Source organism: Medicago truncatula, chromosome 4 (assembly GCF_003473485.1).
Source record: "Medicago truncatula cultivar Jemalong A17 chromosome 4, MtrunA17r5.0-ANR, whole genome shotgun sequence".
Taxonomy (NCBI): Eukaryota; Viridiplantae; Streptophyta; class Magnoliopsida; order Fabales; family Fabaceae; genus Medicago; species Medicago truncatula.
The window spans coordinates 45,434,967-45,449,363 of NC_053045.1; the positions used below are offsets into that span (position 1 = coordinate 45,434,967).

Here is a 14,397-nt window from a genome sequence, read left to right on the forward strand (position 1 = left end):
ACCATGGAAACGTGTCGAAATCTAAATAAAAGAAGGGGTACGTGGACGAATGAAAATGTCGTAACTGATCGGATCTGAATGAGAGCTCCCGTCCACGAACCGTGATTTCTCGTACCCACGCGTCGCTTCCACCTTCATACCTTTTATTTCAAATCTTTAATCAACAATTAATTAAAAAAAATAAAAGTTGTTTCGCTGGTGAGTGGTAAAGTTCGACGGACGGAAAAAGAAGACTCTAGAAACATACGAATCAAATATCTCTTTCTCTCATTTTCCTGTAAAATTCGTTTAATCCACTTCTGATTTCAGGTTCGTTTCTTGTTATTATATATTTTTTAATTTAATCTATGTTATGCAACTCACTCATAGCTCTTAAAGTATTCTAGATCTTCAACTTTCTGTTATTTGTTGAATGAATATTTAGTGCAATAGTTTGGTTTTTTTTATTTTTCTTAATGCCTTCTCTACTGAGTATGGTAATGAGATTTATTATTTTTTTTTTTTTTGAACTATGTTTTTGTTTATAAGAAAATTATAGGGTACAAGCAAGACATGGTTCTTCTGTAGATCTCCGGTTAAATCCAACTCAATTGTAATTGGCGGTAAAAATTATGGAAAAATTTCGTTTTATTCTTAGTAATTATTAAATTGGACCTTATTACAACTAAGGGGATATAATTATAGTTTGGTGACTGAGGTTAGTGAGTCGAGTGATAAGGTGGTCAAGGATTCGATCCCCGCCCTCAGCAAACACAAACAATACTAACATTTTCGGTTAAAAAGAAAATCTGAATTTTTTCCGTTTGTTTGTTGAGCTGTTGAAAGAGTCTTATTTTGTGACTTTGGCATTGGTAGGTGGGACTGTACATGACTTCCGAATTTTCACATGTTTGTAGCATTTTACACAAAATATGAGGGGATTGGAGCAAATAGTTTGATTGTTTGCTTCACCGTCCAAATAATTTCCGTCTTAGTTGATTTTTCCAAACTCAATACTTGACCCATGTGTTATTTTTAATTTTCTTTTTGGTATATTCTGTGATCGAGAATCATCTTTGAGGATTCATTTTGCTATAGAAACACATAGCGTCTCAATTCACAAGAGCGAGGCTGTGTAGTTGCATACATTTGATCCTAGCATACTCCTAATAGTAGGGCCCTGGTGTATTGGGTTATTCTTTCTTAAAAAAATATATATTCCAATTTATTGCTGAACTTTTTCTCCAAAAAAGAATGCAATTTTTAATGTTTCAACTTTGGATGCATTTGGTTAATATTTGGAAGGAAGTGTTTTTATGATATATCTTAGTTTTGTGTAGAAGCTATTTTGAGCTTTTGGGATAGATAAATTGTGACATATGATCAAAGCCCTGATGGCTAGGTTGTCCAAATTTCATCCTTTTTGTCCCCATTCTTCTATTAAGTTTAAATGATTTAAAAAAAAAAGGCAGGCAGGCTATGCTATGCATTGTCCACCCTCCAAGCTCGAAGGGCTTTTATTTCAGGGTGTCTAACTGAGAAATTTTTATGGGAGCATTATAAATATATTTCTCAAAATTGTCATTGAAGGATAAATGCTTTTTTCCTGTAATTTATTTGAGTCACTTTTCTCTCTCTGTATATTTTGAAATATGTGAAACAATTAGAAAATTTATTTCTTTCTTTAATGGATTTGGTGATATGTTTGTGCGGAGTTATTATGTTATTGATACAGGTTATTAGTAATTGTTCTAAACAACTGTTTTGGTGTTACAGCTTCAAGATAACATGTGGGATGAATTTGTCGAAACAGATAGCGGATAGTGCTCTATGCTTGTGACAAACTTAGGATCAGTTTGCAATACAGTCCGATAGTAAGACATTACTTCACAAACTATATATTGTATCAAAAGAAACGTTAAACTGCCGATTACGTGAGGAGTCATTGTACTCAGGGTAAAGATCAGTACTATGAAATCAGAACAAGAAAGAATGGTGGAAAAGGGTTCATGTTCCTGCAAACCTGAAGATTTGTTTTCTCCTTGTAATATTATTGACTCATGCAAAGAACAGCAAAGGCTAGCATCAGATAATACAAGTATAACTGATCGCTATTTCAAGAGCAGCAAAATAGATTCTTGCAGTAGTGCGTTTTGTGCAAATGATACTATCTTGGGAGACAAGTGTTTGGTGGAGGATGATAGCGTATCTCAATATTCAATCAATCACATATCTCAGACTGACAATGAACTCAGCTTTCTTGATACTGATGGGTGGCTTGATATAGACAACTTTGAAGATGTTGATAGGATGATGTTGTAAGAAATTCTCACGTGACACAAGTTTTTTTCACCTCTTGCTTTGTATGAGTTACCGATCAATGCACAATGATTGCTATAAATACCTGAATATGACTTTTTAAAATTGCAGAAATTATGACTCAACTTTCGGAATGGAGAGCCTCAATAATGAAGATGAATTCTGCTGGCCCTCATTGTCACATGGAACTGAAGGACCTGATGATGATGCGCTGAAATCGGACTTCAAGTTTTCATCTGCTGAAGCTAGTTCACCGAAAAATATATCAGACTATAATATGGACCTGAATGACAATATTGAAGGTCTGGCAATTCTTGACTGTGACAAAAAACCATCACTTTTTGATAAAAAACTGGGGTCTGAAATGGATGTCGATTTTGATGGGGCTGCTACTTCATTATCAACATTTGGCGAGTCAGATGTGAAGTCGAGTATTACAGATGACCTGATACCTAAACAAAAGGTTCATGTTTTACCTTGGTTTCTGCTTTTCTGAATTCTAAAATACGTACCTGCAATTTCTGCGAACTCTTTCACACATACACATGGTGACTTGTATGCACCCACCAAATGAACCTCTCAGAAACATATTGCATAATAAGTTTGAGATCTATCTCTAAACATGCTAGAGTTGTTGATGCCATTGAATTTATTATTGAATTCTGTTATTACATGCATTCTATGATGAAGGCACTAGATCAGATTAATGTTGTCAACCAATCGTTACTGTTCTGTGATACGCGATTTAGTACAGAGTGCGGGGTATAGCACTGTGGCATGATGGAGTTGGAATAAGCGACTGTCAACCCAGGACTTGGCTGTGTTTGACATTTCAATGTTATAACTGATAATGTTAGGATTTATGTATTTTATAGAATTAAATTCAGTTGATATCTGCACACAGTATACATCCATCCATTAAACAGAGATTTAATTGTTTTTGAAGTTAAAGAGGCCTAACTGGAGGAGGTCCTGGAGAAAGAAAAGAAAGCTAAAAGTGACTATGGATAATATTTGCTTGTGTAATATTTTGTGATGTATGTTATGAAGATAAGACAATAATACCATTTTATACTTATATAGCACTTCTAAATTCTAATCCTAATTAATAGAGTTGCAAAGCATAGTGTGTCAATGGGATCAAGTGATTACAATTTTTTTTCAGCAATCAAGTAATTACATGTTTAATTTGATATTAATTATCTTTTGCGGTAGAAAATCGGGCTTGACCTCTACTCAAGTCATCTGTTTTATTTTTGGCTGTTTGTAGCATTGATCAGGTTTATGTTTTATCTTAGAGTTATATAGTAAAAGTAAACTACTCTGACTGCTCTGTCCATTTAATTCAGGTGTACTTATAAACTGAAATAAACCGTCTCTTAATTTTCATATCATAATCAGTCTCGTTGTATGGCAGATACAAGGGCAGCTGTTAAAGCAATCAGCAGGTAAGAGAAAAAATAGCTGTCTAAAAGACGGTGATTCTGATTATCCTTATGCCCACGTGGAGCAACATGCTAATCTGAAGCAACCCTATGAAGTCTCTTCCAGTGGGGTCACTTCCCAGGATAGCATTCACAAACAAATACCAAACACGGATTCTGATTCGCTAGGATGTGTGCAGATACAAACTCCCCCAGTGCACCCAGATTACGGTCATACTTCAAAGTATACTTCCCTCCTTCCTGCCTCATCTGCATCAAGGTCTGAATATAATGGATATCCATCTCCTTCATTTAAAGAATCGTCATATGTATCAAATACGGAGAGTTCTCATGGTCATCCTTTAGAGGCTGCTGCCTTGAAAACAAATGATAAGAAAGAAAACTTATATCATTGCAATGATGCAAACCATATGAGCAGGGGTTTCAAAAGTGATAATATGCAAAATCGTATGCCATTCAAAAGTCCAAGTTCAGCTCAGAAGGTAGGACGTCAGTTTGAAAATGTGAATGAAGGCCATAGTGAAGTTGGAGAAGTTAGTATAGGATTTTCACCAGAAATAGAATCATCAAATGTGCATGAAAGTTCATTTAGGAGCTCTGCCTTGGACGAAACGTCACCCGAAGCAGCTAGCTTTCACCTGCTGCAACAGGTTCTGGATCAGGTATTGGAATATTTTGCGATGTTAAAGTTTGATTATGCGGTCTTTATCATTGTTTCTTGTACTTTGAAGTCAAAGTTAACACACCATGCATTTGACTGATTTCAGTTTCTTCATGATGATTGAATTCTGTTTTTCATGTTTATGTTAGCATTATTCTCTCATTCTGCCTGCCATATAAATGTTGAAATTATGGTGCTCCCAAAACACATAATGGCAGGCATCTAACTGATCTACATCTTACCAACTTCTGGTTTAAGGAGGTTTTATTGTGGGTGGTTCAGAGTAAGGCTCTTCTTTAGAGGGGAAAAAGTTATTCCATGTGGGATTGACTCCTCTAAAGCGAGGATTATTCTTTTAAACTATTGATTAGAAAATCAACAACTGTAATTGTATGCACTGACAATATAGTGAAGTTGTTAAACTATTGATTAGAAAATACATGAACATGTATAGTGAAGTTAAATTCTATTAGTGATTTTCAAATAAACGGCTATAACTATACTGATACTTTTTATTCGAAATCTTTCGCAACGTTAAATAGTGGTGCTATAGTGGCTCAGAAGCCAAAAGAGAATCAACTCTCGAACTCTCAATTGAGAACACTCAATTTTATAAACTTACAGGATGACATTACCTGTAGGAATTGGCCTTAATCCTAGAGACCAATTTACAGTTGAAATAATAGTAGTAATTAATAGAATTTAATTAGTATGCACTGACAGTGTATAATTATTTTACACATGCATGCAAATATGCAATGATGTGTTGCCACATCAATTAATGAATATGAAAACATATGAGTTGTCGCATTCATTAATTGATGTCGCAACACATCGTTGAATGCATGTGTGAAATAACTTTACACTGTCAGTGTATAGCAATTAAACTCTAATTTATAACATGAATTGAAACAGAATCTGGTAAACTGGAGGTTGTCAAACATGGTGGCCTGATTGGCTTAAAGTCAATGTTAGGGTGGTGCAATGGAGAAACTAGCATTGGTGGTGGCAATGGAGAGGCTATGCAATCTTGATATGTAATATCAAGTTATGCTAACTTAATCTGTATCATATAGTGTAGCAGAATTTGAACAAATCGCTATTGTTTTGCGGTATGCTACTTACTATTACAAAGTGTTGTCAAATAGTGGCCATAGTGGCACTATAGTGTAGCTGAATTTGAACAGACCCGTGATTGACAACACTATTTCACTCATTTGATATTATATACTTTTGTAAACATAGAGTTTCCTTGATTGCAGTTGGACGTTAAAATCAAGTTATGCATAAGGGACAGTCTCTACCGCTTGGCTAAAAGTGCCGACCAAAGACATGTTGATGTCAGTGCAAGTGGTTTAATGGGTGATGATGGTGAAGAATGCAAAGGAGGAACGACAGAGGATGCAAACAGGTATGGCTAACTTATTCATTTTTGATATTTCTGGCTACTAGTCAACAACCATCGACACACTGAAATGCTAATGCAACATACTTTTGAGTGAAAAGTGAAATATTGATGACTTGGAAAATGAAATATTTTAAGGTCCAAAGAAAATATCATGATCGAACTCTGAATGTCAGGTATAAATAAAACTTGTATGATCAGTCATGCTCCTCTCCTCCCTTCCCACCTTTTTACTACTTGTTGAAAATGGAATCAAAATTTGCTTAGGAAATTAAACATAACTGTATTTACATTGCAAGAGTTCTAATATGTTTAAGAACTCAACAAATTCTTTAAACAAGTTATTCTGAAATACCATATTGCTTCATTTGCAAGTGGTTTTTTTTATTGTTTTTGTTAGGTGTGGGTTCATTTATTTTTGGGTATATGGCGCAAGTTCATTTCTATGTAATAAATTGTCATGCTTTGTAAAGTATAACTAAGTCAACCCAAAGATGATCATTTAATGTGCACTTCGTTTCAACTTAAGAAGAAACTTGCAAAGTGTCTAATTTTAATTTTTCATATAAAAAAATATCAATTTTTCATTTTTGTTAGTATAATAATAACACATTTGTATACAGGTGTACGGGATTCATGAATTTGGAAACTAATACAAATCCCATTGATCGGTCTATAGCACACTTGCTGTTTCATAGGCCATCAGATCCATCAGTGTTGCCCCTGAGTGATACTTTACCTTTAAAATCCAGTTTCATGGTATGCATTCCTGAATTACTATAAAACTGCTGGAATGCTTCAACGAAGTAGATAGTTCCTTTTTGTTGCTAGTCTCACTTTCTGGTTTTATTAACAGATACATGGACCAGTAACTGATCCACCAATATTTGCTGAGAAACAGGCTTGTCAGGAAGAATCTTCTGCTGGAGTAGAAAATAAGTCTTAAAGGGAATTACCTAGTGATAACTGGAAGTCTGGTGTACAGTGTCTTTTCAATGAAGTCATCCTCTATTGTATATATAGTTATTTGGCTTACTCAGATCGATTAATCATTCAGTTTTTGCTTTGATGCCATTACACTGATGTATATTGGGCAAATAGTATGGTAGCATATATTATGTAGAGCAATGCTACATACACAGCTCTCTTCACCTAAAAGATATACTTTCAACTTTGATGGTGCAAGCTCGTCGATTTGAGTCTTTGACAAGCCAATCAATGGTTCGAGTAATTGTCGCATTTTTTATAGGGATGGGAAAAGGAAATGAGATCAGAACTCCACAATACCAAAATAGTTTTCTTATTGTGTGTACTGTCGATCGCCACTCAGTTACCCGCCAAAACGATAAAACGGTTTTCTGCACGTAAAGAGTTGATTGACTTGTTTTATACTGATCTGTCTTGGTGTTTGGCTTGGTTATTTACTGTTTAACGTTACTTCTTAGAACTAAAAACAGTAGTTGCAAAATATAGTTATAGTGTCAATGATTCTTTATTTTTCGATGTTTTAAAAATTATTTGAGTATTACTTTGGAATGTAACGTGGGTATTGCATTGACTGTTTAAATATTTCTATAACTAAACAATCTTGGCAAAGCTAATTTTTATATTTTTTGCTGTCTTCAAGGCTCGAGCACTTAATTACATGAAAAATGCTAACGAGTGTTCTTAGATAACTTGTTTAGAAGTTTAAAGTGGAAATTCTATCTTGAAAATATTTTCTACATGGAATTTATCAAATTATTTCTATTTTTGAATCTTTAATAAGTGCAAGGGTACTTGCTTAACAAAAAATCTGCATCTAATTATAATATTTCAAAAAATTCTTATGGGAATTACTTCTTAGTGCTCTTGTCTCTTAATGCACTCTAATTTTAATTTTTTTTCATTCATTCCTTCTTTTTCTTCAAACTCTTCTCTTTTTCCCCCTTCAAACTTGCAAACAAAGGGAAAAAAAGTCTTATGGGTCCATATCAGAGGCTTTAAGGCCAATGGTAAAAAAGAAAAAGAAAATCTCATGCAAAGTCGATTGACTAGTTTTTTTTTTTTTGGAGAAGTGATCGATTAGTTTAGTCACCATTTTATTTCTTTTTAATAGTTCTTTCATTTTCAAATTCCTCTCTTCCATTTTTCTTAAAAAATCTAAATATTTCAACTCCTATTGGTATCACTTGCCTTTTCCTACTTGACAAATGTTTTACTGTTCTTTAAGTTGTTTCGTAACTTCACTCGCCTTCTTGCCTGATCTTGGAACCTTTGTATATTTTATGCATAGTGCACATGATTGTCATGATCAATCATTCAATTGCTTAATCTGTTAAGTGTGTTTTCTTAGTATATGCTATCTTTCAATAATTTCTTAGGTGTGCTTTCCTGTGATATACCATCTTTTAATAAGGTTTTGTTTGTTATCATATACATGTTCATTTTATATAAATTTTCCTTCACATAGTTCTCTTTGAAAATAATTTTTTTTTTTTTCCTTCTGTTAAACTATCATTTACTCTAGCAGTGTTTCTCAGTTCTTGTATTTTTCTTATTTCCATAAAAATACGAACACAATATCGTGTACGGAGACGTTTTGTCGAAGCCCTCTTCTCCTTCGATATTCTGAAACCTTTTCAGCTACATTCTTCTATTTCATATGAAAAGAACGGAAGTAATATGTAAAAAAGAACGGAAGAATTATAAACAAGCTATGTGTATCTCTTGGAAGTAAGTGGGTTTTCTCCATACATTCTAATTGCTTTCTGGATACTACAACTTGAATTTGTTTCCATTCAATAACAGACATAAATATGTTTTGTGATGCTGTGTTAAGGTTCAACTTTCAACCCAAGGAGGTGAGAGGCTAACGGTTACTTAAAAGATTCTTGGCATGGTTGGCAGTATATGTGTGAGCGGCAAACATAAATTATTGTGTAGATGACAGCTCTTGCTAATCGAAGCACAAAAGCCTCATGTAATGCTCGTGACAGGCCTTGTTAAAACTGTTAGAAATTTTTATTTATAAAAAACATAAAGACTTGTCAAAGTAACCTAAAACCCTAAACAAGCTGTATCTGCAGCTGCAATCTGACAAGTTTAAATCCTAAATTTACTACTCAAAATGACTAAAACAACACAGACTGATCAGAGGGAATACCGTTGCATCAATTGCATGAATGTAAATGAAATGTTAAAAGTAACAAATTGACCAGTACAGCATTTGGTAATCTTGTTCGGAATTCAGATTCGAGAGAGCAACAACAGAAGTCTAACTTCAAATCACTACTATAATATTTGTAGTCATAGTCAGCTTTTACTTCTTTTGACTTCATTAACAACAAACTTTGCTAAATTAACAACACTGTCGCAAACTTGCTGGGACATTCTACACAGCATGAAACCTACATAGGAAACACAGATAATGCTAATCAAAGTGTTGCCTTAGCTGCATCTCTGTTTCACTTTTCCAACTTGCATGAGATGATTGGCCCCTCATCCTTTTAGATTTTTCCTTGTCTTTGACTGTTGATCCTTTCTTCTTGGCCTCTGCACTTGGTTCCGGCGGAGGGCGATCACCACATACAGGGCAGACCATTCCACGTGCACTGGAGTAGGTTTTGGGAATTCCACACTGCACACACATTCTATAGAGAAAGCGAAGTGCTCAGATCAGACTACAAGTAACCAAAAAACAAAAAATCTACCTACACACATGAAACAGTATGTGATGCCTCTACATGCCAATTTTGCTTTAAAGGAAAAACATATAAACTAGTATCATAAGTTAGTAAAATATTCCTCATAATGCTGCGAGCAAGTTAGCTCAGAGAATAAGGGAAAGTTCATAGTTGTTGATTTTAAAAGCTAATACATTAACACCTCTTGGAAGATACACCTACTGCAAACTTGCATAGGAGTTTTATGCACAGACTACATGTAGTATACTTGGTATTTAGATAATGAAATAAAAATAATATTTTCAGGTCCTAACTACTACCTCAGAAAAGAATAATACATACCTCAAAAGCTCTGCAGCATCTTCAGCATTGGGATTGGTTGCAGTTGGCACCCGCTTGCCTGTTTCAGATGTGCTCACAGTAGCTGGTGTTGGTGGTTGGCCACCATTGATGTCACTTCTTACTCGCTCATGAATCCCAACTAGTTGAGCTTTTGCCTCTACTACCGCACCTGCCAGATATGCACCCACATCAATAAATATTAATGAAATGGGCACTATAACTTGCCATTGCTGCATTGGATTTAACCCGATAAGAAATTAAGAGAAGATTCTTCATAAAAAATATTCTAACTGGCCATTAGTTATTCCTGATAAAAATACATTTAAGAAATCAGCAGCTTAAGCATTATAAGCCAGATGCATTCCGTTAAGGAAAGGAGGACTATTTAAACTTGATGAACAGCTATGCAATTTATTTATTATGTAAGCACTTTGGTTTTTCAGTCTTTCTTTTCTGGTTGACAAAGAGCAGTTTATTAACTTATTAAAGAAAGTAACATCTGTAAAATATACCGTACATCATAGATCAAGTGCAGGGAGCATCATTAAGGATTTTATGAACTTTAATCCCAATGATGTCCATGGCCAAAACTTGAGGAGGTGGTCACCAATCAAATAGCATTGCATATACAAAATCTATATCTATATTTTATACAATAGAAACTGATGTTGTATGACTTATGGAATGATCAGTTACTGTACCAATCAGCAAAAGTTAAATCCGTATTGGAGGAAACTTAATATTAAATATAAAATCAATTAGATGTCTTCACTTAACAGATTAAGTTTTATGACTCATGATACACATCATAACACAGCTTTATTTCATACTATATCCGCCATTCATACAAATAGGGATGTCAATTTGCATGCGTAAATGGGGAAGAAAGTCCCCTTGAGGCTAGTACGAGGACGGGATTATACGCCCACCCCACGGGGAACTGTCCCAGAGTAATTCACTAAAAAATACCTTTTATATGTGTATATACAAGTATTTCATAATTCGTATGTTACATTTATTTGTCTACTCACACAATATGTGTAAAAATTCTTTATATGTGATGTTTACTATAATGTCTTTAATATTAACTCTGTTTTCTGTTTTAATTTTAATTTTTTTACATGCTATTTGATTAAAAATAATAGAAATAGAAATTTATTTATTTTTTCATGCTGATGGGGGCCGCAAAGGCCACAGGGACTGCGGATCTGCAAGGATGGGGACAGAGAAGAAAATATCCCCATGGTGAGTAATGGGGATGGGGCACAATTTGGGCGGTGGGGACGGCCACCACATTGAACACCGCTACATACGTGACAATGTTATCCCATAGTTATAGCATGGGAACCTCGTTATTAGCATACACAAATTCTAGCAAATTATTAGAAAAAAAAAATATTAGTGCACTTGCACAATAGGAAAAGGCAATAAACTATAAATAAGTCACTAATTATAGAGCAAATCAAATTATTTAGAAACATCATAGCAACAACTGAGTTTAAAATCTTTAATCATGGATCATCAATAGAAAGATTAATGAGAGGAGCCAAAGACCATTTGCATAATCACTACTGTGTGCTTCAGATGGACATTGAAGAATTATTTTGAGTTTGTCAACCTTTCATCAAAGAGCAATATATCTTAGGCAATTCATTTATTTCACATCCACAACCCTTGATTAAATCCCAAGCTTCTTCCCCTAAAATTGGAGGCAACTCATAGTTATGGCGTTTTTCATTATGTCATTTACTTCTTTTAGTGCCTCTGCAACCACATGCACTGTCTCTTTAAGTTCAATCATTTCAGTGTTGGTCTCTTTGTTCTTGACCACTTCGGATTTTTCCTTTTTGTCTCTTTAAGTTTAATTATTCCAATGTCGGTCTCCTTGTCTCTTTGCATTTAGGTGACATATTGCCTTTGTTTTCTTGTCTCTTTTAAAGTCTTGTAACCATATGCATCAGGTAGCTCGTTGGGACTTTAAAATAGACAAGAAAACAAAGGCAATCTGTCACCAAATAAGACTTCATTGAACCTTTTCAAGATATTGATAACAATGTTGCTTGGAATGAGGTGAATTTGGAGAAATTTGATGCTTATGTTAATGGTAATGACATAAAATATGATTTTTCTGCACCCAAAATGCAATCACTAGATCCTTCGCTCATAGTATGTTGTGGTAAAAGGAAGAAATCCAAAGTGGTTAAGAACAAAGAAACCAACAATCGAACTTAAAGAGACAATGCACATGGTTGCAGAGGCACTCAGAGAAGGAAATGACATAATGAGAGAACGTCGTAACTTTTAGTTGCCTCCAATTTTAGGGGAAGAAACTTGGAATTTAATCAAGGATTGTGCATGTGAAGTAAATGAATTGCTTAAGATCTATTGCGCTTTAATGACTGAGGTGGACAGACTCGGAATAATTCTTCAACGTCCAACTGAAGCACGCAAAGTAGTGATTACGCAAATAATATTTCTTTTAAAACTTAGTGGTTGATATGATATTTCTAAGTATCTTGTTTACTGTTTAATTACTTATAATATGGAATTTATCACTTTTCCTATTGCACTAAAAAGTTTTGAAAGTGCTCTAATATTGGATATTTTGTGTTTGTTCATATGGAGTTTTGTGTTTATTGACTTTTCATGTTTCATTGTTTATAGAGCATTCATGTTTGATATATAATTTGGTTTATATTTTCGATTATACATTATATGTAGTTTAATTATAAATTTGGTTTATTTATTTGATTTGATTATACATTATATATAGTTTTTAGTTATAAAGAGAGTAGTTTTAAAATCATAACACACTATTGTAAGGAAAACAAAGTAAATTAGTTTTAAAATCCATCTCATTTGTTCAATCAAACATGCCCTAACACACAAGAACATAGCTGAGATTAAATAAATAGAATAGAATACCAGTGGGTAAATCCCTCTTCTCCTTTCGATGCCTCCTTGAACTTCGTTGATGATCATTTTGTGGTGGATTGAATTCTCCAGTGCTATGGTTGAGGAATTGAGGTGGTCCTGGAATCTCAATTGAGAAAAACGGAACAAAGAGGTTCAATAACTAGGAGGAGCAAGATTTCAAATTTTAAGATTTATAAAACTTAAGAGTTTATGAAATTAGAAGGAAATTACTTCGGAAAAAGCGTCGAACGCAGAAGGAAGACCGGAAGCGGAAGGAGGTGGGGGATGGTGGTCGAATATGGATCTATCCCCCAAAGATGGATGTGATGCGGCGGAGGGTTCGGCGGAGTTATAGTCCGCGTCGTCTTGGTCGTCGGAGACGGAATTGTGGATGTGAGGTTGATCTTCTTCTTCTTCTTCGGCGGAAGAATAGCCTTGAATAAGTGATAAGCTCATTGTGAGTGATTGAATTGAACCCTACTACAATGCAGAACCACTTCGCAGTTCGGTCACAAACTAGCACCTCGTATAACAAATAACAAGTGTAACTAACTAATATACAAATTTACCTAGGTTTCAATAAATATTTAAAGTTTTGTTTTTAGTCCTTCAAAAATAAAATCACATTTTTTACTTCTTATAAAATTTTTCATCAGCATTTTTAGTTCTTATAAAATTTTTCTATCAACATTTTTAGTCTTGTCAAAAATTTTCAACAACATATGGTCCCTAAAATGTTTAAGAAAAATGTCACAATGACTAAAAAGTGTGATTGTATTTTGTAGGGACTAAAAACAAAACTGTGAATATTTATAGGGATCAAAAACTTAATTAACCCATTTATTTATGCTCTTTTTTGAGTGAATTTTTTCTCTTAATTTAAATTAATTTATATTATATTAAATACTTTTTTATAATATTATTTAAATTATTAACTAAAAAACTAGCTAAATCCAATTCCAATAGTACAATATATTAGACATGGTCGGAGGAGCTTATTCTAATTTTATTTGTAAAAAATATTTGATTGTAATATATCTCAAAATTGATATTTTTCTCTGCATAAATATAAATACAAAAAAATAGTATCACAATCATAGAAAAGTTAATTAATATATGCGGACATACATACAATACTCAACTCCCTTCTCCTCATTTTTCTTCTTTATTCGTTCAATGGGGTGATTTAGGGCTAGATTTTGAGCTTTTTAAGGCTAGACAGTAGACATGGTAGATAACAATTCAAAAGCTCATCTCTAGACGACAACAACGAGTCATCAACAAAGCATACATTAATTAAGTTGAGTCTCTTACACCTAGGGTGATGAAGTCTTTTACACCTAGAGTAATATCTATACTGAGATATGTCTTTTAGCTGCGTATGATGTCTATTAAGATATGAGAAATGATATTTGTACAACCACTTTGTGACAACTTTCTCTTATACTTACATTATATTTTTTTCTCTCTCCATTGTATTTGACCAATGAAAAATGAGAAAAAAGAAGTTATCACATAAATTGTCTCAGATAATTGTTCAAATATTACTACTCTTATGATATTCCATACAAATTACAAACATACAAGGAGATATAAGGTCTCCCAATTTAAGTCGCATCCTACTTGAAACACATTACATTTTATTTGTTAAAACTGTAGAGACAA

The 14,397-nt window shown here is 33.8% G+C and overlaps 2 protein-coding genes across 2 annotated transcripts; one reads left to right on the forward strand and one right to left on the reverse strand.

Moving 5' to 3' along the window:
• The first annotated feature begins 131 nt into the window (after positions 1–131).
• Positions 132–7,350, forward strand: LOC25493277 (protein LNK1). Its single transcript, XM_013601744.3, has 7 exons — positions 132–309; positions 1,756–2,297; positions 2,410–2,761; positions 3,716–4,405; positions 5,667–5,815; positions 6,433–6,568; positions 6,666–7,350. The coding sequence occupies exons 2-7, from the start codon at positions 1,951–1,953 to the stop codon at positions 6,753–6,755; spliced, it is 1,764 nt and encodes a 587-aa protein (XP_013457198.1). The 5' UTR covers positions 132–309; positions 1,756–1,950; the 3' UTR covers positions 6,756–7,350.
• A 1,588-nt stretch (positions 7,351–8,938) lies between these two features.
• Positions 8,939–13,274, reverse strand: LOC25493278 (uncharacterized). The gene is made up of 4 exons (XM_013601745.3): positions 12,964–13,274; positions 12,742–12,856; positions 9,817–9,985; positions 8,939–9,441 (listed from the first exon to the last, which is right to left on the reverse strand). The coding sequence occupies exons 1-4, from the start codon at positions 13,186–13,188 to the stop codon at positions 9,222–9,224; spliced, it is 729 nt and encodes a 242-aa protein (XP_013457199.1). The 5' UTR covers positions 13,189–13,274; the 3' UTR covers positions 8,939–9,221.
• Between the last annotated feature and the right edge of the window lie 1,123 nt (positions 13,275–14,397).

Bases quoted from the DNA above. Each gene is read 5' to 3' on its own strand.
- LOC25493277 (XM_013601744.3), top strand. From the start codon at position 1,951: ATGAAATCAGAACAAGAAAGAATGGTGGAAAAGGGTTCATGTTCCTGC. The intron at 4,406-5,666 runs GTATTGGAATAT...CCTTGATTGCAG, and splicing joins TGCAACAGGTTCTGGATCAG to TTGGACGTTAAAATCAAGTT. The intron at 5,816-6,432 runs GTATGGCTAACT...ATTTGTATACAG, and splicing joins ACGACAGAGGATGCAAACAG to GTGTACGGGATTCATGAATT.
- LOC25493278 (XM_013601745.3), bottom strand. From the start codon at position 13,188: ATGAGCTTATCACTTATTCAAGGCTATTCTTCCGCCGAAGAAGAAGAA. The intron at 9,986-12,741 runs GTATTCTATTCT...CATATCTGGCAG, and splicing joins GAAGAGGGATTTACCCACTG to GTGCGGTAGTAGAGGCAAAA. The intron at 9,442-9,816 runs GTATGTATTATT...CTTTCTCTATAG, and splicing joins GATGCTGCAGAGCTTTTGAG to AATGTGTGTGCAGTGTGGAA.